Source organism: Uloborus diversus, chromosome 9 (assembly GCF_026930045.1).
Source record: "Uloborus diversus isolate 005 chromosome 9, Udiv.v.3.1, whole genome shotgun sequence".
Lineage (NCBI taxonomy): Eukaryota > Metazoa > Arthropoda > Arachnida > Araneae > Uloboridae > Uloborus > Uloborus diversus.
In genome coordinates this window covers 137,417,060-137,440,457 of record NC_072739.1, presented here as the reverse complement: position 1 = coordinate 137,440,457, position 23,398 = coordinate 137,417,060, and the positions used below count along the sequence as shown (strand labels likewise).

The 23,398-nt window shown below is 33.4% G+C and overlaps 1 protein-coding gene across 2 annotated transcripts in view; it reads right to left on the bottom strand.

Moving 5' to 3' along the window:
- Positions 1-23,398, bottom strand: part of LOC129229688 (uncharacterized) — a 55,894-nt gene that overhangs the window by 11,961 nt on the left and 20,535 nt on the right. For both annotated transcript variants that reach the window (XM_054864048.1, XM_054864050.1), the window contains exons 2-3: positions 3,445-3,676; positions 712-1,000 (exon numbers count right to left, since the gene is read on the bottom strand). In XM_054864048.1, coding sequence (XP_054720023.1) covers positions 712-1,000; positions 3,445-3,636 — 481 coding nt within the window. In that variant the 5' untranslated portion in view covers positions 3,637-3,676. The remainder of the gene's footprint in view (positions 1-711; positions 1,001-3,444; positions 3,677-23,398) is intronic.

Here is a 23,398-nt window from a genome sequence, read left to right as displayed (position 1 = left end):
AAGCAATCGTGATTGCTCAAAAAAAACGAGCCAGACTGTTGTGCAATGGCTCTAAATCTTGACAGTTCACTCAACGACAAGGACGGATACAGAAACTTTTCAAGGGAGGGGCGATTTGATTTTTTTTTATTATCCTTTTACAACATATCCTGGTTTACATGTGTTGATTGCGAATATTTTGGTCTTTAATTCCGAAATACTTCTGGAGTTTAGACCCGAATTCGTCCTCCCTTATTCTTATATCATCGAAGGTCGCCTAAAATTGCGTTTTTTGAACTTCAATTTCAAAAAATTGTGGGAAGAGCATTCACAGGAATGGGGACCTCGATCCCCTGTTCTACTAAAATCATCAAAGATCGTCAGAAATTGCTCTTTTTTTTGGAATTTCAATTTTAAAAATTTTTCCAGGAACAATTCCGAGCACAATTTTTTTACCCAACATCATCAAAGATGAACTGCAATTGCTTTTTTTTCTTTCATACTTTTAGGATTTTATTCTGAAACATTTACAGAAAAAGGGGGGGGGGGCGAGCCTCGACCCCTTCTGAAACATCATCGAAGATCATCTAAAATTCCGTTTTTTTTTTTTAAATTCAATATCGAAATATTATCGGCTTTGAATTCCTCAAGGGAAGGCCAGGGCAATCGCCCCCATCGCCCCACCCTTGTATCCGTCCTTGCTCGACAATAAAATAGACGAAGTATGTTTACCTTTGTAGTTGCCTCCTAATATCACAATGGACTTCAAATTTTCAGTAAAATGTGGATCTATTCGGTGAGCCATCGCTAAGTTGGTCAGCGGCCCGATCGCTACCAACGTTATTTCTTTGGGATGTTCTTTCGCCATTTTTATGAGAGCAAACGTTGCTGGAATTTCACTTTCTGTTAAACCGCCGGTAGAGAACTCATGTCCGCGGTTTCCTAGTCCATCAGAACCATGCACTGTTCCTAGTTTGTCGTTATTGATAAAAGCAGAACGACACCCTCTGTAAATTGGTATCTAAAATAATAATAATAAAAAAAACATTAAAACTCTCGGTTACGTATTTTCCCCATAAATTATGTGCTTCAAAGTCAGACAAACATGTCACACTATCACTACTTTGCAGGAAACGCAAAAACGTTTTCGTGGTGCATACAAAGGTTGGGACTCGCACTCTTATAACACGGGTAACAAATTGTAAATGACTTTTTAAAAAAATAGAATTACACTGTCTGGCTCAACGTGGAATATGATTCTGTATAAAATTTAGTAATGACCTGAAAATCACCATTTTTGACTTACGTTGATCCGTCAATGCGGTAAAGAATTTAGCAAACATCCGCTTATACGACAATGTAAAAAATTTTCATAAAAGTGGAATTCTTGTTGTATTCAAATTTCATAAACATGTCACTGATTTTCGCTCCCCATTCCGATAAATTTTGAATTTTTCTTCTGTTACAGGCTTAAGTGAAACGAATAAAAGCAAAGCAAGCCCGAACTGCAAACCCAATGTTTCTACATGGAAAAGTAGGCTCTATATATTCTGAACGAACTTCTTGTTTACCGCTACGCTTGTATCGTTATGTTTGTTCCGTATATTTCTAGTTCAAACAGAGTTAACTTCTTTTGCAGATGTTATAAAATGTGCTTTAATAAAAAAGTAACACCGTTGAATACGAAGAAATTTGATTAATTCACCTGTTGATCCTAGAGAATTTAATGGGTGATTCTCAAAAAAATGTCCCGTGCGTAACGCTAAATTTTTTATTTTATTCAAGTAACTGTTAATTAAAATGAGATTAACTGTGATGCTTTGATAAGTATATTACAGCGTGTATTCCCCAACAGGATTATTTTTTGAATGCTTTGGTTAGCTGGGAAAAATAAAAAAAACTTAGCGTAGCGCACGGGAATCGCCCTAAAGCATCCAGGAAATTATATTGGGACATTCTTATGCACTTTCTTGATTCTATTCTGAAATAGAACCTTTAATTTTCTTTGTATGAGTCTACATATTACAGCATATCTTAGTAACAATAGAAACAAATTTCGAGACTCTAAGTTATTTGGACTATTTCATATTTAATTTTTGCTTTAGCTCTTACAATTTGAGTTAAATATCAATATCAAATCAAAAAGAATAGTAATAATAAAATAAATAAATAAATAAATAAAATAAATATTTTGAACACTAGACTTTTGATTCATTAGTCAAGCAATCACATCATGTATTGGAATTTGCATAACAATTGGGTTGTTTCCAAAATTTTAAAAGTATTTTTTTCTGAAAGAACATGATTGGTTTTCTCGATTTTGTAAATAATTTGGCAAAGTTTAGCATTAAAGAAAAAAAAAAATTATATATATATATATATATATATATATATATATATATATATATATATATATATATATATATATATATATATATATATATATATATATATATATATATATATATATATATATATATATATATATATATATATATATATATATATATATATATATATATATATATATATATATATATATATATATATATATATATATATATATATATATATATATATATATATATATAAATCGATGCGCCGATGTAATTTCATTTTTTACACTTCTGCTCATGACATCACAAGTGAAATGGCAATTACTGATGTCATTAGCTCAGAGCGCAATATTTTGGCATTAGATAAAGATCAAAATATTATAACGAAATCATACTAATGAATTTCATGTTTGCTTCATGTTTGTTCAAAATTCTTATTATGATTTCGATTAATATTACAGTTTAACAGCAACCTTTTTTTTTTAACAATGCGTTAACATTTAGCGCGCCCAAGTGCATCACTTGTGACGTCATAAAGACGACACCTTACTTCCAAAATCGGACATGATAGAAAATTAAATAAAAAATAACTATTGAGAAAATTAAAAAAAAAAATTCTGGTTCCATATTATTATTTTTTTATTATTTATTTATTTTTGTTTGTTTATTTTATCAATTTCAGTGACTAAAAATAAAAGTAGCAGTTTTGACTGAAGGAAACAAATCCATTCGTTATAAAAAAAAATTATCTCGGTTATATTGATTTATTGATTTCTTTTCTTTTGAGGCGTATGCGAAATCTATCAAGCGTTAAAGATGATATTAATCATGAAAAAGCAGCAAAAAGTTTAAATTAAATCAAGGAAACGAGCTTTGAAGACGCAAAGAAGCAGTAAATTCTCAGTTCAAGTGGGTATCCGACCGCTAATCATTTTAGTCAGCAGTAGTCATAATCATCGTCAGGGAACATCACCGGTCATTACTAGTCATAGGTCATAGTAGTCATTTTTTAAAATTAAGTGTAAGTAGTAGTCATGGATTAGTGGCAATCGGGCCATTCCACGGAAAAACGAACATTTTGAAACCCAGAGAAAGGCTGATGTTTAGAAATTGAACTTCTTTTACTTACATTAGTCTCTCCACAAAGCGTGAGTACACGCATGACGTTTTTGCAGGCATTGTCCAAAGTGCAGTTTCCAAAACAACATGTTATTCCCACCACATCGCAGACATCTTTAGCACTGAGGGCCAGCATTATGGCCATAGCGTCGTCGATGCCACAGTCTGTGTCTATCACCAATTTCGATCTTGTCTTCGACATAATTTGCAAGAAAAGATGTTTGAAAGCTGATGTGTGACCTCTAAATTTCAAACAAATGGAAATAAATGAAAGTGTTAGTAGATCTGCACGATATAATAAGCTTGTGAGGAAAAAATATTGTTCAATATCGTCACAAAATAGTTTAACTAATTTTGATAATAACTTTTTTGCAACCAAAAACTTATTAAATCTTTCATATTAAAAAGCGAGTGTATGAATCTTTGTATGTATCTAACTATATCACAATAACTTCATCCGAGCGCCAGACAGTTGAAGATCGAATCAGTTATCGATAGATTTGTAGTTTTTCTGGCTTCTTGCATAGGCGATTTTTGTTTTTCTACGACTGTAATTAAGCGGAGATATTAATTAAAACATCACTTCTCAAGGACGTTTCTACAGCCCAAGGGAAAGCACACTACTTGCTTGCAAGTTAAGTGACTATGACGTCACGACGCACGGAAGAAAAAACGAGTTAACAGATAACACGTCACACTTACTAACGAATAAGAGGAGGCCACCTGTCTATCAGCTGCTATTGGCTGGCGCCTTTGATTCATATGGTTAAAAAGCTCCGCTGGTAAAATTGAATATATTTAACGATTGACGGAAATTATGGCAAAAAAAAAGGGTACATATGCGTGGGTTTAACTAAATAATCCTATTTCTAAAGCAAGAGCGTAATTTCACCCGAATATCGGACAAGGCGCTAAGATCTATTTCCCGCACGCTTGGCCTCAGCTCATTTCTCCATTGTCAAGTAAGCTTGCAGTCGAGTAAGGTCGAGGGCTTTAGAGTAAGGCACGAAAGCTGGTACTTTGCCAAAACCAAGGAGGATAGAAGAAAGGGGAGACGCCCAAAGCCGTAAACTTGTTGCGCGCGCTTGAAGCCGTGGACAGAGCGGGTAGCATTTAAGCATACGGTACTCGAATTTGGACATGCGAATAACACGCGCTCTTCATTGGTCGAATCGTCTGTCAATCAATCGCCTTTCGCTGGAAGTAAACTGAGAACGTTAAGTCCGAATGTAAACATTGTGTTATAAGCTGTTAATTTTTCATTTTTGAAATAAATTGTTTTGTTGAGAAATAAATTGTTTTGCTATCTTTTTATGTTTCTCGAAAGCATAGTGGCCGCAATTTTGTTCTGATTTTAAAAAGAAGGTTATGTTTGAGTGGCAAATATGTTGTTGTTAACATTGTGGATTTCTATTGCTTGCGATTCGAGTATGCTTCTTCATTACCTTTTCCTTTAATGAATTTTATGCATACGTGGCGTTTTGTTTTACGCATGGATTCAGGGCCGCCGTTTGGGGGGGGACACCGGACCTATAGTACCGGGGCCCGGAGCTCTGGGGGGGCCCGTAAAGTAATGAAACAGTTTTTCCAATAATAATGTTAATAATTTCTCGAAAAAAATTAAGCTTTTGTTCATGAAGCGCTAAGCTGAAATCAACCTGACCACTGGAATTTTGCAACGCAAACTTTTCTTCTCCCGCTACAAAAACTCGTTAAGTCAATTTTTCCGCGCGATCAGCGTTGCCTAGGAATCTACCTTGGCTAGCTGCACGCTGTTTGTCCACTCGGCACATGTTGATGCGACCAATGGTCGCGACATCGCGACGGGTAGGCGGATAGCGGCCTGGGAAACCACTGCTTCCAAGAACCACAAGACAATGCAAGCCAGCGTTTAGCAATGCGCTGTCGGTTACAATGCAATCCGCAAGGAGAGTCGGTTCGAAATCTCATTTTCTTGCGATTCGTGAAAGACGTAGTATTTCGAATGTGCTTTGATTTTGTTTTCACGGTAATCTACGATCTCGCTTGACGCGTGTTTTAATTTACGTGTTAGAGAAAGTTTTACTGCAGGTCTTGGTCAAAATGTCCTACAAACACAAATCAGGGGCTGAAAAGAAAAGGCTCCGAGCTGAAAAAGAAAAAAAAAAGTGCTATTGGCAGGCAAGAGATTACTAATTTTTTTCAATCCTCTGCTTGTTTTTCTGTTCAACCGTTATTTTCTGGAACAACTGAACTGGAATCAAATCAACCAACTACTTCAGCGTTTGAAATAACTGAAGAAAATTCTCTGGGCTCCGAAATTAATGAAAGTAGAGGAGAAAATGTAAATCAGCTGGATTTAACTAATAATGCAAATCTGAACGATCCTGAAGTGCAACCAGTATTTTCTGAAACAACTGAACTGGAATCAAATGAACCAATTACATCAGCGATTGAAATAACTCAAGAAGATTCTCTAGGCTCCAAATTTGATGAAAATAGAAGCGAAAATATAAGTCAACTGGATTCAACTAGCAATGCAAATCTGAGTGATCCTGCAGAATGGCCGGACTTTATAAATGATACTCTTCGCTCAGAAATAATAAAAATTGGAGCTCCAAATTTTAATAAACTGTCTGCAGTTAAGTTTCCACGAGACCTAAACAAGCAACAGTTTCAAAAGAAGCTTCTATACAGCAAAAGCTCAAACCAAAGAGAAGAATTGCAGCGAGACTGGCTTGTATGGAGTTCTATGAATCAAGCACTTTACTGTTTCCCCTGCTTTTTATTTAAAAACTCCATTTCTAGTAAAGGCAATAGCAGTCTTGCGAAGAAAAGTGGTTTTTCACCAGCTCAAGTGCCTTGGAAAAAATGTTATTCTTGATTTCCCTCACATGAAGAAAGTGCAGGACATAAGAATTGCTATGTTTCGTGGAAATCTTTGGAGCAGTCTCTGGCTGGGAAGGGTATTGACAGCAACATCCAAACTCTGATAATGTGCGAGACAGAAAGATGGAAAGCAATTCTTAAAAGAATAATTGATGTTACACTTCATCTCGCTTCTCGAGGTCTCCCCTTCAGAGGAGATAATTCCCACATAGGGCATGTGAGCAACGGAAACTTTTTAGGATGTTTAGAATTGATAAGCCATTATGATGAAATAACTAGAGATCATCTGAACAAAATTAAACTTGAACAGGAACGTGGGGAAAGCAAAAAACATACGCATTATCTGTCATGGCAGAGCCAAAATGAATTTATTTCCTTATGTGGTGATCAGGTTTTGAAATTAATTCTTGCAGAACGTGAAAAGGCAATTTATTATGCTATCATAGCTGATGCAACACCAGATGTAAGTCATCAAGAACAGAATGTATTGATATTAAGGTATCTTTCTTTCTCATCAGATAAGAATTTGTTTGAAATTCAGGAGAGATTTATTGAATTTCTGAATTTCTCAAAAAAAACGGGATTTGATATTGCTCAGGAATTGTTGAATTGCCTTAAAAAGCATGCGATTCCATTAGAGGATTGCAGGGGACAAGTATTCGACAATGGGTCGAATATGAAGGGCGCTGTGAAAGGAGTCAAGAGCCGAATTCTAAACGAAAACCCACTTGCTCTATTTTCACCTTGTGGGGCCCACTCGTTAAATTTAACTGGAGTAAATGCTGCAAAGATGTGTCCTCAAATAATGACATTCTTTGGTTCTGTGCAAGCATTATTTGTACTCTTTGCAGCCAGTCCTTCCAGATGGTCCATTCTTTTAGAAGAGATACCAATTTCTCTCATGGCATTATCAGAAACGCGCTGGAGTTCTCGCATTGACGCTGTTCGACCCATCTCCTTGCACCGTCCAGGATTATTGAAAGCTCTCGATCGTTTGTGTGATGAACTACAATTAACCGAGAAGGCCTTCAGTGAAGCTCGAGCATTAAGAAAATACTTTAGCTCTTTTGAGAGCATGCTTATGTCAGCTTTCTGGTTAAAAGTGCTGTCATGTATTGACGAACGAAACGTGATTATCCAAACACGTGGAATTTCCCTGGATGTGGAACTGAACCTTCTAAATGATGTCCACAAAGATCTCCAAAAGTTAAGGGATGGTTGGCCTGCAATTTTTCAAGAAACAAAATTGGTTTCTGAAGCCATGGACTTGGAGATCGAATTTTCAAATTCAAAAAAACGAACAAAAAAGAGAAAAGTATTTTTTGACGAAGGAGCAGAAGTTGAAGAAGAAGCAATGCATCAAAGTACTGAACTCTTACCCGGTGAATATAAATTTCGAACAGAAGTAATTTTTACAGTTTTGGACTTTATTATAATTGATATAAATACTCGTTTTGAAAAAATGAAAGAAATTTGTTCTCTATTTAAACCAATACTGAAATATATGTCCTTAGATGATGAAGAAGTGCAAAAGCTGTCTGCATGCTTGTCATCAAAGTATGCAATCGACTTAAATAGTCAACTTGGAAATGAGATTATTCACATTAGAAACATTCATTCGTCAGTGTTTAATGAAGTAACTGAACTTTCTCCCCTAGTGCTTTTGAATGAGATTTACAACAGAAAGCTTCAAACAATATTTCCTAACATATGTATTGCCCTTCGCATATTCTGCACTCTCCCCTTGACTGTCGCCCAAGCTGAAAGGGCATTTAGTAAATTAGGAAATCGAATTAAAACATGGACTAGATCAGCAATTGGACAAGACAGACTAAATTCGCTAGCTATTCTTGGCATTGAGCACCAGTTGGCAGCACAAGTGGATTTTAATTCAGTCATACACGAGTTTGCGACAAAAAAAGTACGTAGGGTGAGAATATGTTAGTGAATGTTACTGAGAAAAAAAAAAAAAAACCACTAAATGTCCATTCTGTAATCCAGACAGGTATATCTATATTCGTTAGAAGTTAAAGTTATGGAAACGTATGTAAGTTAATTTAAATATAAATTTAAAATCTCATGTTCGGAGAGATTATATGTATATGTTATTTTCGATTATTAATTTATATTTACTCTAGAAACTCAATACTTTCTCCTGACTGTGGATTATCTAAGTCAAATGTAATATGTATGTGTGGTAATAAATTCAGCATTTATTTCAATGATATTTCGACTTATAATATCATTACGGTACCATTGTTCGGCTTTAATTTTTACGTCTAGAGCTTTTTATTTCGTAATTCGGATTTTTTTTTCCCTTCGTTCATCCGGCTTCGCCTTACTGAACATTCATAATTCACAATCATGTAACTTCACTTATCTCAAACATGACAAATTATCCAATTTTTACCGCATGAAGTTACTGTATTTGAAAACATATTTTATAAAAGATGATTAAATTTTAAATTAACATTAAAATTAAAAAAAAAAAAAAAAACTATCGGCAACTAAACAATTGAACATCACATATGAATGCAATTTTAAACTACTCATTTTGAAGTTAATAAGTGTGTGAGTGAAAGGAAATGAAGCGCGACAGTTAAAAAAAGGAATGGGGGTGCGGGGGTCATGGGGGGGGGCCCGGAATGAAAATTGGTACCGGGCCCCATTGCTGGTAGCGGCGGCCCTGCATGGATTGGATCATTAAGAATATTCATTTTTATCTTATTGTTCAATCATTGCTAAGGTAAAGTTTGCTAGAAAATAATCTTATTATAATTGTTTTCCAACGTTACTATGAATCGTTATATACCAACTGAAACTCGAGTGATGCAATAACTAGAAGCAAACTTAAAAGAGACGAAGATTTAAAGGCCTGCAAAATAGCTCTGAAGAGTTATATGGGATAGTTTGCTAGACATATACTTTATAGTATATTTAGTTTCTGTTCCACGCTGTCACATACTTTAACGCTGATTTAAAGCTGGAAAAAGCTTTAAGGTTTTAATTTGTTCTACTATTTCAAGTACTACAAGTATGGTTTTGTGACTGTCTTTTCATTGACATCAAAAACAAGTGAACATAGTACTTTGAATCAATTAACTAATCAGAAACTTCATCTTAAAACTGCTCTTCATCATTAGCATTCATTTCATAAAATGCATGTAATCATTACGTAAGGAAGAAACTTCAAACTGTAATTTAAAAGAAATGGACAAAATGTACAAGAATCTTCAAACATGAATAATAAGAGTTATTTGTTTTCCGATGAAATCACCTTCATGACCAATACAGTGCCTGCTAATACATTCAGCCAATACATCTACAAATATTTTATCTACAATTTATTATTCTGAACCAAAAAGGCGAAAAGCAGAAACTAGGCACTCAGGCCTCATGGCAGGGAACTGCCAGTTAAATACCCATGATTTATCAACTTATAATATTTTAGACATATTGATGTCTATGGATGCTGGTGGAGGGTGCATTTTTACCTTCTGACCTTTAAAATTTAAATAATCGAGAACTATAATCTGCTTTAAAAACTTCAAATAAAATTTCTTGAAAATTATTAATATCATATTTATGATCACATGTGAACCTGGGGGGATGGGGAGGCAGTGGGTACAGAGATGAATTCTCATACCTCTCGACTTTAAACAATGAAATTAAATTAAAATAAAAAGAGAATGTTTGCAAAAATATGTTTAAAAACTACTGAACTTGAACAATTAAATTCATTTTAAAAGTAGGACAAACTACAAAATACTAATTGGTGCTGGCAGGGTTCGCAAAAGAATGCACTTGCACCCCCTGGCTTTTGATAAAACAAACCATTCAAAACAAATTTGGCATTTTTAATGATATTTTTTATTAAAAATTATTTTGTAAATTTAATGAATAAAATTTTAAACAAAAAAAGAATTACAATGTACATCACAAATTATCTTATGCTTATGTCCATAAGTGCCGGCAAAAGATTACAAGAAGGTGCTCTTTTACTCCTTGGCTTTTAAATTAATAAAATTAATTTTAAAAGTCACCTTAGGTTAATACTTCTTAATATATTATTTGAAATATTTGAATGATTACTGACATCAAATAAGCAAAGTACAAAATTTAAAAAATACTTTCAAGAATTCACCTCGCCAAATGCTATAAAATCGTAAATCTGGCTTAAAAAACTCGTTGGCAAATAGAAAAATCTGAAATTTTCTCTAGAAATAAAAATGTATTTTAAATGAAACAAAAATTTTGATTAAACTTCATTGAATCATATCTTTGACTATCATTTTCAAAATTTGACGAAGTTTTGAAATTTGTTTAATTTACTGGAAAACAACTTGAAATTCATAGCGAGTTTTCATAATCACGAATTGTAATGAAAGTTTATTCGTTGGGTTTCTTGTTTCTACGAATAGCTACTGTGCCGGAATTAACTATTTTTTTTAATATCCAACAGAAAATCAGACAGAAATAGCATTCAGCACACAAAAAACTTTTAAATGTGTTCCTCCTCCTGTGCACTGGGGTGGAGCTGTGTGTTCCGCAGATTTTCAGTGTGTCTGTGTGTGCCAATGAGTGTTTGTGCTTGCGGTATGTGTTAGTCTACGTGTTTGTAAACATCATTCTGTGCTAGTAGGGGCTTGTGTGTATCCGCGTTTTGTATCCGCGGGGGCGGCTACAGGAGAGGCCACAGGGCATGCCGCCCCCTCCCCAAATTGACCACAATACTATCCATCCCTTGTGTTGAAATGTTTATGAATAAAGTGTAAACAATTACAACAATTGATTCAATTCATGAATTATCTTGAGTTGTAAAGGTTGAAACCTTTTTTTTTAAATTGTTCATAAAATTCATTTGTACAGTTATTTGGTGCCTTATTGCTAGCTGATTTGGTGCTTTTTATTGACACCTAAGCAGTTTCAAAAATTTTTTGTGGTCAAAACTCTAAAAATTGGTCAGCATCATCCTCCACCCTACCCCCCCCTCCAAAAAAAAGGTAGTTAGTAGCCGCCCTTGGGTATGTCTTTTCTGAAATCCTGTGATTTGACACAAATGAACCTGTTTTTTAAAGTAAATTCTGGTTTAGTTAAGCTTTGAAAAAAAAAAAAAAAAAGGTACGCAACCACAGATAACTTGTAACCATCCTAACGAAAATTAATCTGTCTTAATAAGGCTTTAAAACAACAAGCTACAGTTCTTATTATTATCATAGTAATTATTTTCATAGGACATTTTTTTTCAGTCAAGCATAAGCAAAAAATACCCACAATTGATTAAGTATAACAAATAACTCCTTTTTCCGTTTTAATTGCATTTTATAAGAAATTTTATACATAATTTTGATGTTTAGCTGTGTTTCCCTTTGTCAATTAAAACATTTTGCAATTGATTGATTTAACAATTATTTAAAATATTTTAACACCAATGGCAAGTTTTGTACTAATAAATCCTGGAATACATCACTCTGTAGTTCAACAGTTTGATTAATCAAAATTTACTTTGAAATATAAATATATATTTATGCATATAATTTAGCCATAAATAATTGTTTTTCAATCATTTATTAATACTACAAATCTATAGAAAACATAGCTGCACAATTTAATTTAAAAGTTTATAACATGTTTAAAAAAATCTTTGAAAAAAATTAAAGTATTCAAAGTTAAATTAAGTATTTTAAAAAAAGGACGAAGAAAAAAATAAATAAACTAACCAGCAAACGAACTTTTGATCTGATGGGCATGAATTTCTCGTGTTCCACTTAGTATTTGTTTTCTTTCCAAATTCTTGGACCGAGGTATCTATGTCTACCGTGAACGCGACGTTGCCTCTTATTAAGATCTTTTCATCATTTTCTACAATAATATTGTGAAACTTAGCAGGTAGATGTTAAATTTTTATTTTCATGGAGAACGAGAGAGAATCCATATCGGCCATCTCAGAACAACATGGCGCGCGTTTCAGCGACTGCGGCGCGAAAGGCATTTGATTGACAGACGATTCGACCAATGAAGAGCGCGTGTTGTTAACATGTCCAAACTCGAGTACCGTATGCTTAAATGCGAGCGGGTAAGGGAGAGGGGAAGGGGAAAACTCTACCCAAGAAAGCAATGGTATTCAATGTAGAGTAATCGGGAAAACGTTCAGAAAGAGAAATAAATATGCGGCACTTTTATAATTTTTATTGTCGGAGCAAAAAAAAAAAAAAAAAAGCTTTATTTATCACGTACAACAATGAAAAAAACTATTTCTTTGAGATTTTTTTTTCTTATTTTTATTCATGTTTGTTGTTAGTGAATGCATTTTTGGAATGTAGTTATTTATTTCCCCCGATTACCACACAATTTCAGAAGCTTAAACGCTTTTAATTAATGAAAAAGTATGTCTAAAACTGTGCTTAGTTAGAATTAGAGTATAAACACATAAGAAATAAATTATACTAAAAAATGTAGATGCCTTCAATCTTAAATTTTGAACATTGTTTGAAAGAACTACAGAATGTACCAAGTACAGAAAATGTCTTTATTATACACAACAAATATTGACACATTGAAACATTGAAAGTAAAACACAAATGTATGACAAAAATTTAAATTTCTTAAAAAATACCCTTAAAATAGCCAAAAATTTAAATAATTTTTCTATTACATTTTCTTTGTCAAGAGCTCTCTTCAATACGTTTAGTTTAAAAAAAAATCTGCCTTGTAGTTCAAAATTTATGTATTGCTTAAGCCATTTGCACAAGGGAGAAATTTTTACGCACTGTATTTCTGGAATATTAAACTTGTTTTTAATTGTGACAGTTAAAATATGATGAATCATCATTATATATCATAATATGATGTAGCAAATTTATAGTTTTCTTGCATTAAAAATAATGTGTGCCCTATCCTCTTTTTTCTATGGTTCTAGTAGAGATATCTCGAACAAGAAATGAGTTATTCAAGTTGTGTTGCCAGGGTTGGCAAGTATTTCGCCACGGGTGGAAAAAACCACGGTTTTCCCCTTCCAGCAAAAATAGATTTTTTGCCAGTATTCAAAAGAGAACAAAAAATGGAATTTTTACGGACAACTTATGTAGTTTTTTTAGTTTTGCCCTCAGTAAATTAATAAAAGATATTAAACATGCTTTAATTAAATTCTAGTTTTGGTTTTCTTCGACATCTAGCTTAAAATAAATGTAATATTAAACCTGCTTAAACAAATGCGTCCAAAGATTGTTTTTTTTTTAAATAAAAATTGAATTTACAATTTGTATTTGAGACAGGAAAATAACTGCAAAGGATATTGTCTAAAAGGACTAGACATTACCAGTTCTCAACTACTTTTCCTCGGGTATCAATTTCCCCAGTCAGGAGAAAAAAACGTATGATTTCTTTAGAGAAAAAAGATAATTTTCTATATTATTTGACAATTTTCTGTCAAAATTAAATAGCTTGAAAATCTAAATGAAATCTGGAAAAAGAATAACAGTTTAAATTTTTGATGAGGTTGGTCGTCCTGCCAACAAAGGGTTATTTTTTCCAGGATAGTGGCAAAAACGGGGAAAACAAGTACAACAATTGTACAATTTGAATAATCCAATTGAAACCTAAATTAAAGCAGACCAAGACTAGGTTCTTCATTAATATAAATGTGTAATTAAAACAATTTAAAGTAAACTAGGGGAAATAGTTAATGATTTAAAACTTGCATATTGCGATGCAATGTTTAAAAAAATATCCTGATATACCGGATCCAACTGAATTTGAATGAGCTTCGACTATTTTTATGAGTAATTGTCAATAATAAAATTTCATTTAGTATGAATTAGACATTTTTATCACATTTATATTGCACACTATATAATCATAGTTGACCTCTTATAATTTTTATTACTCTGTTGGCATTGCAAAATGTGCACTACTTCCCTGCTAAAAGTTAAAATATGAGAATTTCTTATTTAATAGTTAGGACAGTTTAATGTTTTATACCAAAGTCAGTGAGTTGATTTTTATTGTTTTTTACTCTCCACTTTCTTTCTGTATTCATAAAATAAAAAAGAAAAGCATTTGACTAAAACAATGGATTACTGTTCCACTGATGCAATTTAATATTTTAGGCACAAAAACATGAAAATTATTAGAATGCAGTTAAAATTACTATGATATTAAACACGTTATATCCAATCCCCATAAATGAAGCAAATCTAGTTTTGCCACTTTGGCAAATATGGGCAAAAAATAGTTTTGCCAGGACACTTTTAGAATTTTTTTTTCCTACCTTTGGCAGAAATGTGCCAAACCTAATTTTTAAAAAAATTAATTTGAATTTTGTCATCTTGAATTCAAATTATGTTTTTCGCAATCACGAGTGTGTGTTTGTATGTGTGTGTGTGGGGGGATATGTGTATGTGTGTAGGCATGTGTGTTTGTGTCTGTGTGCAGTCATGAGTGTGTGGGTAGTTGTGTGTATGAGTGTTTGTGTGCGTGGGGGCGGGGTATGTGTATGTGTGTGTAAGCATATGTGTTTGTGTCTGTGTGCAGGCATGAATGTGCGGGCAGTTGTGTGTATTTGTGTGTATATGTAGGTGTCTGTATGCATGCGTGTGTGTATGTGTTTGTGTAGGTGTGTGTATGTGTTTGTGTGTGTGTGTGTCTGTAGCTGTGTATGTATGCGTGTGTGTTAAGATATGGACGCAACCTGGAGACGGTTTTCGCTAGAGGAGCAGCATCGTGAGGCCGGTCGACGCGACGGGTGGTGCTGGCAGAGGGTGGTGCCGCGAAAAATGATAGGACGCCAAAAACAGTCAAATGAAGCAATAAACAATCGTGATTGCTCAAAAAATTTACTTATCTGAAATTTTATGTTTAAAAGAATTAGGCTCATAGAAAAATTTTACTGCATTATATTGCAACATGTTGTGGTGGAGGTTTAAAAGGATTATTTTTGTTATTAAACGCAGATTTTGCAAATTATAAATAAATATAATAAATAAAATTGATAGCTAAAAAATTTCATTCCTATATCTTTGTTAACAGAAATTAATTCAACTTACTCTAATTCTGTTTTTGCCATTTTTTCCACTGTCCTGGCATAAATGACTTCTTGCCTGAAAAATGTCTAACCCTTTGTGTTACCCACTATTGCCCTTTAAAGTGCAATAATTTTGAATATAATTGTCTAAGTGAATTGCATTTTTTTTTCAGTATTTTTTCCCCCAATACCTAAACCTTACATTTAAATATTCTTTTATAATGGCACGAAAGATATCCCTGGAATCTTAATTCCCGGTCTGTTTGTACACCCGTACGCAACACAAGCGGGCATTTTAGTTAAACCAACTGAAAATATTCACTATTAAACACATCATTTTAGGTAAAATAGCACTGATAAAGCCCTTCAAAGCCGAATGTTTTGGGTAGACTTTTCCCCGCGTCAGTTAAAACCGGTTACGGTTTTAGCTTCAGGTTTTGTTGCGTTGAGCGTCTCCTCTTTCTTCTATCCTCCTTGGCCAAAACCTACCCTCGGTTATAGTGCCTAGGCATCTTTCTAGGCACTATACCTCGGTTCCTCTTTTTTCAAGATTGTGTTTTTCTCGCCTCTGCAAAACGGAGGTATATTTTTGTATTACGGCTTTTATTCTCTCTCTATCTCTCTTTAGTGAAAGTGATTGAATGATTCGAATTAATAATAAAGAGTGGAATTAAGAATAGAGTGGTTCTACAGGTGCGCCGCGCAAGGAGGATAGAAGAAAGGGGAGACGCTCAACGCAATAAAACCTGAAGCTAAAACCGTAACCGGTTTTAACTGGCGCGGGGAAAAGTCTACCCAAAACATTCGGCTTTGAAGGGCTTTATCAGTGCTATTTTACCTAGAATGTTGTGTTTAATAGTGAATATTTTCAGTTGGTTTAACTAAAATGCCCGCTTGTGTTGCGTACGGGTGTACAAACAGACCGGGAATTAAGATTCCAGGGATATCTTTCGTGTCATTATAAAAGAATATTTAAATGTAAGGTTTAGGTATTGGGGGAAAAAATACTGAAAAAAAATGCAATTCTCTTAGACAATTATATTCAAAGTTATTGCACTTTAAAGGGCAATAGTGGGTAACACAAAGGGTTAGACATTTTTCAGGCAAGAAGTCATTTATGCCAGGACAGTGGAAAAAATGGCAAAAACAGAATTAGAGTAAGTTGAATTAATTTCTGTTAACAAAGATATAGGAATGAAATTTTTTAGCTATCAATTTTATTTATTATATTTATTTATAATTTGCAAAACCTGCGTTTAATAACAAAAATAATCCTTTTAAACCTCCATCACAACATATTGCAATATAATGCAATAAAATTTTTCTATGAGCCTAATTCTTTTAAACATAAAATTTCAGATAAGTAAATTTTTTTAAAAATTAGGTTTGGCACATTTCTGCCAAAGGTAGGAAAAAAAATTCTAAACGTGTCCTGGCAAAACTATTTTTTGCCCATATTTGCCAAAGTGGCAAAACTAGATTTGCTTCAGTTATGGGGATTGGTATAACGTGTTTAATATCATTGTAATTTTAACTGCATTCTAATAATTTTCATGTTTTTGTGCCTAAAATATTAAATTGCATCAGTGGAACAGTAATCCATTGTTTTAGTCAAATGCTTTTCTTTTTTATTTTATGAATACAGAAAGAAAGTGGAGAGTAAAAAACAATAAAAATCAACTCACTGACTTTGGTATAAAATATTAAACTGTCCTAACTATTAAATAAGAAATTCTCATATTTTAATTTTTAGCAGGGAAGTAGTGCGCATTTTGCAATGCCAACAGAGTAATAAAAATTATAAGAGGTCAACTATGATTATATAGTGTGAAATATAAATGTGATAAAAATGTCTAATTCATCTTACTAATATTATATATGCGAAAGTTTGTCTGTATGGATGTATGGATGTATGGATGTATGGATGGATGTTTGTTACTCTTTCACGCAAAAACTACTGAACGGATTTTGATGAAACTTTACAATAATATAGCTTATGCATCAGAATAACACATAGGGTAGTTTTCGTCCTGTTATGGGGGGCAAAACCCCCTTAGGGGGGCAATAAAACACAATTTTTGTATAAAGTCTCTAATATTGGGATGAAAAAATACTTGCACATATTTACATTATATGTCCATCGAAAGCTCTGATTTTTCTGCTGAAGATGGCACCTGTTCGAAATTTCTAAGTAGAATAAAAAACGAGTTATGAGCTTTTTAGTTCCATGTTCGAAGGCTTTCCTCAACTCAATACAGTATTTAGTGTATCATCTCAACTCCCTGTCGATAGCGGCAATTGTTGTATTGTTGACTATCTTTGCTTTTCGTGACCGTTCAAGGCTTTTCTCAAGTCAAATCTTGAAGTAAGATTTTTGCACAAGATTGGCAAATAATACATGATTTGGCTGATCATTTTCCACTTAAACGGAACTTCAATGTAATTAATGGTTTTTATTATTATTTATGCTGATTGAACGCTTACTCATTATCCAATCAACCAGCAGATTACCAAAATTTTTGCAGAAAGATTTCCGTAGCTGATTTATTTGGCAGTTTTTTCAACGTTGCTGTTTTGAAGCCGAAGACTACGTAATAATGTTTCTCAGCTTTCACCATATAAACAAAATATCGCCAATCAAGGAATTTTCAAAAGACTTTTTTTACTGTGTTAAATAATCCAGCAACTAAATTAGGCAAATCCATAAACAGCACAAAAACTTCCATTAATTTTCCTTTTTGCACAATTTCAAACAATCACCAGATTTTACAACTTATTTTGGAAACATTGCGGATGAAACTGTGTAGCGCCATTTTATGGTGACCAAAAGTATCTCAGAATCTGGCGACGATATCTCTGTAACGAAAATTAATATCATATCGTTTTACAAAGGAAGGAAAGAAGGGGGGAGAATCATCGAAGGTACCCCAAAACGACTCTCGAAAATTCGGTAAAATCGCACCAAGAGCCCACAATGATTGAAATTTCCCAAAATAGCTAAAGCAAGTATAAGGGGATTACGAGCAACGTCAATAGCAATACAGAGAAGGTTTTAGACTCCATGTTAAAAAAAAAAAAAAAAGTATCAACAGATTAATCTTTTTAAACATGAGAAGAATAATTTCATGTTTTGGAAATTTGTATATGCTTAAATATAGTGCTTTCGTTTCTAAATCAATACTATTTTGTTCTTTATACTTATTGCTATTTTACTTTTATGGGTAAGGAAGAAACTCTACTTTTAATCATGTCAAAAAGATGTGTTTTAAATTCTTTCACTTAAACCAGAAAAAAAAAAGCAAGTAACGATTTTTTCTCATAATTATTACTGACCCAGGCAACGCCGGGTATTTTTGCTAGTACTAAATGAAATTGTATTATTGACAATTACTCATAAAAATAGTCGAAGCTCATTCAAATTCAGTTGGATCCGGTATATCAGGATATTTTTTTTAAACATTGCATCGCAATATGCAAGTTCTAAATCATTATCTATTTCCCCTAGTTTACTTTAAATTGTTTTAATTATACATTCATATTAATGAAGAACCTAGTCTTGGTCTGCTTTAATTTAAGTTTCAATTGGATTATTCAAATTGTACAATTGTTGTATTTGTTTTCCCCGTTTTTGCCACTATCCTGGAAAAAATAACCCTTTGCTGGCAGGACGACCAACCTCATCAAAAATTTAAACTGTTATTCTTTTTCCAGATTTCATTTAGATTTTCAAGCTATTTAATTTTGACAGAAAATTGTCAAATAATATAGAAAATTATCTTTTTTCTCTAAAGAAATAATACGTTTTTTTCTCCTGACTGGGGAAATTGATACCCGAGGAAAAGTAGTTGAGAACTGGTAATGTCTAGTCCTTTTAGACAATATCCTTTGCAGTTATTTTCCTGTCTCAAATACAAATTGTAAATTCAATTTTTATTCAAAAAAGAAACAATCTTTGGACGCATTCGTTTAAGCAGGTTTAATATTAAATTTATTTTAAGCTGGATGTCAAAGAAAACCAAAACTAGAATTTAATTAAAGCATGTTTAATATCTTTTATTAATTTACTGAGGGCAAAACTAAAAAAACTACATAAGTTGTCCGTAAAAATTCCATTTTTTGTTCTCTTTTGAATACTGGCAAAAAATCTATTTTTGCTGGAAGGGGAAAACCGTGGTTTTTTCCACTCGTGGCGAAATACTTGCCAACCCTGGCAACACAACTTGAATAACTCATTTCTTGTTCGAGATATCTCTACTAGAACCATAGAAAAAAGAGGATAGGGCACACATTATTTTTAATGCAAGAAAACTATAAATTTGCTACATCATATTATGATATATAATGATGATTCATCATATTTTAATTGTCACAATTAAAAACAAGTTTAATATTCCAGAAATACAGTGCGTAAAAATTTCTCCTTTGTGCAAATGGCTTAAGCAATACATAAATTTTGAACTACAAGGCAGATTTTTTTTTTAACTAAACGTATTGAAGAGAGCTCTTGACAAAGAAAATGTAATAGAAAAATTATTTAAATTTTTGGCTATTTTAAGGGTATTTTTTAAGAAATTTAAATTTTTGTCATACATTTGTGTTTTACTTTCAATGTTTCAATGTGTCAATATTTGTTGTGTATAATAAAGACATTTTCTGTACTTGGTACATTCTGTAGTTCTTTCAAACAATGTTCAAAATTTAAGATTGAAGGCATCTACATTTTTAGTATAATTTATTTCTTATGTGTTTATACTCTAATTCTAACTAAGCACAGTTTTAGACATACTTTTTCATTAATTAAGAGCGTTTAAGCTTCTGAAATTGTGTGGTAATCGGGGGAAATAAATAACTACATTCCAAAAATGCATTCACTAACAACAAACATGAATAAAAATAAGAAAAAAAAAATCTCAAAGAAATAGTTTTTTTCATTGTTGTACGTGATAAATAAAGCATTTTTTTTTTTTTGCTCCGACAGTAAAAATTATAAAAGTGCCTCACATTTATTTCTTTTTCTGAACGTTTTCCCGATTACTCTACATTGAATACCATTGCTTTCTTGGGTAGAGTTTTCCCCTTCCCCTCTCCCTTACCCGCTCTGTCCACGGCTTCAAGTGCGCACAGCAAGTTTACGGCTTTGGGCGTCTCCCCTTTCTTCTATCCTCCTTGGCGCCGCACCGAAAATTATTGTACCACCGCATTTGGCAAGAAGGGGTGAAGCCCCTGAAATGTAACGCCGAAGGCATTGTTCACCAATCCGCCACAGGCGGATAAGGCGCCCTGGTGGCTAGTTAATATTATATTTTGAATTCTAACCCTGCAGCTCTCAACCCTTTTATCAATTTTCATGCGAGTCCCCCTCCCCCCCCCCCTTCCTTAATTCACTCAGAGAAAACACCGTATTTGAGCAGAACTTTTCGATGAAATTGTTCATATCAAGTCATCATTACTGTTCTGTAATATTATTTTTCATTTCAATAGTTTTTTGACGCCAGAAACGTACATTACTTAGCAGTAGAATTTCAAAATCCCTGTTTTTAAGATATAAATTTTCTAATCAGTGAAGAAAACATATGAGTCACAATTACCTATTAAATTTGATTCATCTTTACTAATAATAAAGTTGAAAGTCTCTCAGTCTGTCAGGATCTCTGTCTGTCAGGATCTCTGTGAGGCGCATAGCGCCTAGACCGTTCGGCCTATTTTCATGAAATTTGGCACAAGGTTAGTTTGTAGCATGGGTTTTGCACCTCGAAGCGATTTTTCAAAAATTCGATGTGGTTCTTTTTCTACTCCAATTTTAAGGACAAAATCATTATAAGATGGACGAGTAAATTACGAAATTATCATAACGTGGAACCGTAACCTCGGCACAAGCCAATTGTCGAGAAAATTCACCATACATTATTTGTAAATATACAGGCGAACCAAAAGACCTTTTACTTTTCTATTACGGGCAAAGCCGTGCGGGTACCACTAGTGTTTAATAAAGAAAAATGTATGTCTCATCATGAACATTACTCTCAGTATATTTTCATAGCGATAAAAAAATGTATTTTGCTACGTTTACTTTTCCCATGGCATCGAACTTTTTAGGGATTCGATATCTAGTGAATTTTTCGCATCCAGCATATCCAGCTAGTATTCCGGATAATTGGCAGTCGTCGGATGAAATAATAACCCAGCAGTGTACGTACATCTGTCCAGAAATTATACTAAAAATTATACATTTAGTATATACTATATATACCTTATATACTATAAATTATACGCTTAGAAACACGAAAAATATAGCTAAAACTGCTTTATATCGAACGTTGCGCAATAAGAAGCAATACGCATTCTGTAATATGAAGTGATGTAGGGGAGGGGAGGGGGAGCTTAAAAAAGAAAATTAGGTTTGTTTTCGACGTGTTTCATAACATATGTTTTGCATGTAAATCAAATGCGAAGAAAATTCCGCGATAGGGAGAAAAATTGAACTGTCACAGCAGAAGATTACAGACTTTATAATAACAAAGTTAACATGTTTACTGTTAATGTGTTTTTCTATGTATCTATGTGTTTTTTTTTTAAGGTGATTTTCAGTAAGTATGTTTCATTCATTTATTTTTTTCATTCTCCGGATAATCCGGAGATTTGGATATTCCGAGTTTTTGTTATTTCGGATAAGGTAGGATCCCAATTAATCCGAATTATCGGAGTTCCGCTGTACATCCATGCCCGAGCCGGGATTACAACCCAGGACCTCCCTATCGCAGTCAGTCTGCTCTGACCACTAGACAAGTCGGCCGGCAAAGAGTAAGCATTGTAAAAGAGTAATGAGACTTTTAACGGAAATAGGATCTTATCCACATTTAACAAAGTAAAAGTTTAAAGCTAAAAAATGATTCCTTGTCTTGAACAATTAACATTATGCATATTATTACTTCCATATACAGGGCTTCATTTGCATATGAGCTCGAGGGTGCGGAGCTCCCGCACTTTTCTATTTTATGCAAATTTTAACATTTTAGGCTAAATTCTATATTTAACGATAAACATAAGCGGTTAGGACTACGCAGCTCTTGCATTTCTTTAAATTAAGCCTTGCTTCCATTTATTATTTCCATCTTAAATTCTTGCTGAACACTAAGCTAAATTTGATTAATTGCGAATCAAATCTTTCAAAGATATTAGAAAAGTTCTGATTTCATGTCACAGAATTTGAGAGAGATCACTAGAACATACACTGCAAAAAAATAGTAGTTTATTTTACAGTAACATATTGTTGTTTCTTACAGTTCAATACTGCTTCGTTAAAAAGCAGCAAAAAACTGTTTTTGGTTGAGCAAAAGTACGCTTGCCAAACGTCCCGGTTTTCAAACAAACTCCTGGCGTCCCGGGCCGGTTAGTGCACATCCTGGTAAAGCACAAATTTGGTAATAGATTATTTAGCAAAACAGTTCTAAAATAATGAACTGTGAAGGGTTTTTAAGAAAAATTTCTTCATTTGTAACATTAACGTGTATAACTAATATCGGATTAGCTTGTAAAGATTTTACAACAAGATTAAAACGAAGGAAAGATTTTCTAAAAAAGGTCTTATTCAACGAAAAGTACACGTAAATATTGTTAAATTTTTTATTTCTCATTTAAAGAGTTTCTGCGTATTGAAATACGTTATAAATGTATCTCTATATATATTTATTTATTTCCGCTTTTTTTTCCTTTAAATTTATTTTTTTCATTGTTCTTTATATTATTGTTAATATGTAATGTGTTAACTTCCGAAAGTTCTAGGGGAGGGGGCTGCGTCCTGCATATACTTGAGCAAAAACTTTTTTATTCCTAATAAATGTGCTTTCTTTTTGATCGTTACTCGTCCTGCATTCTCAATTATATTTGTTTTAGTGGAAAACACCGCGGACCCCTTGGCATAAACTACAGTTTGGGAAACTCTGCTCTATTGAATACCCGGGACGGGGGGGGGGGGGCGGTTTCCCGACTGAACATTTCGGAAATCTGGCAAGCCTACGCAAAAGGTGTCTCCGTACGTGACGTTTCGAAGAGAAACTGACGAATTCAACATGGT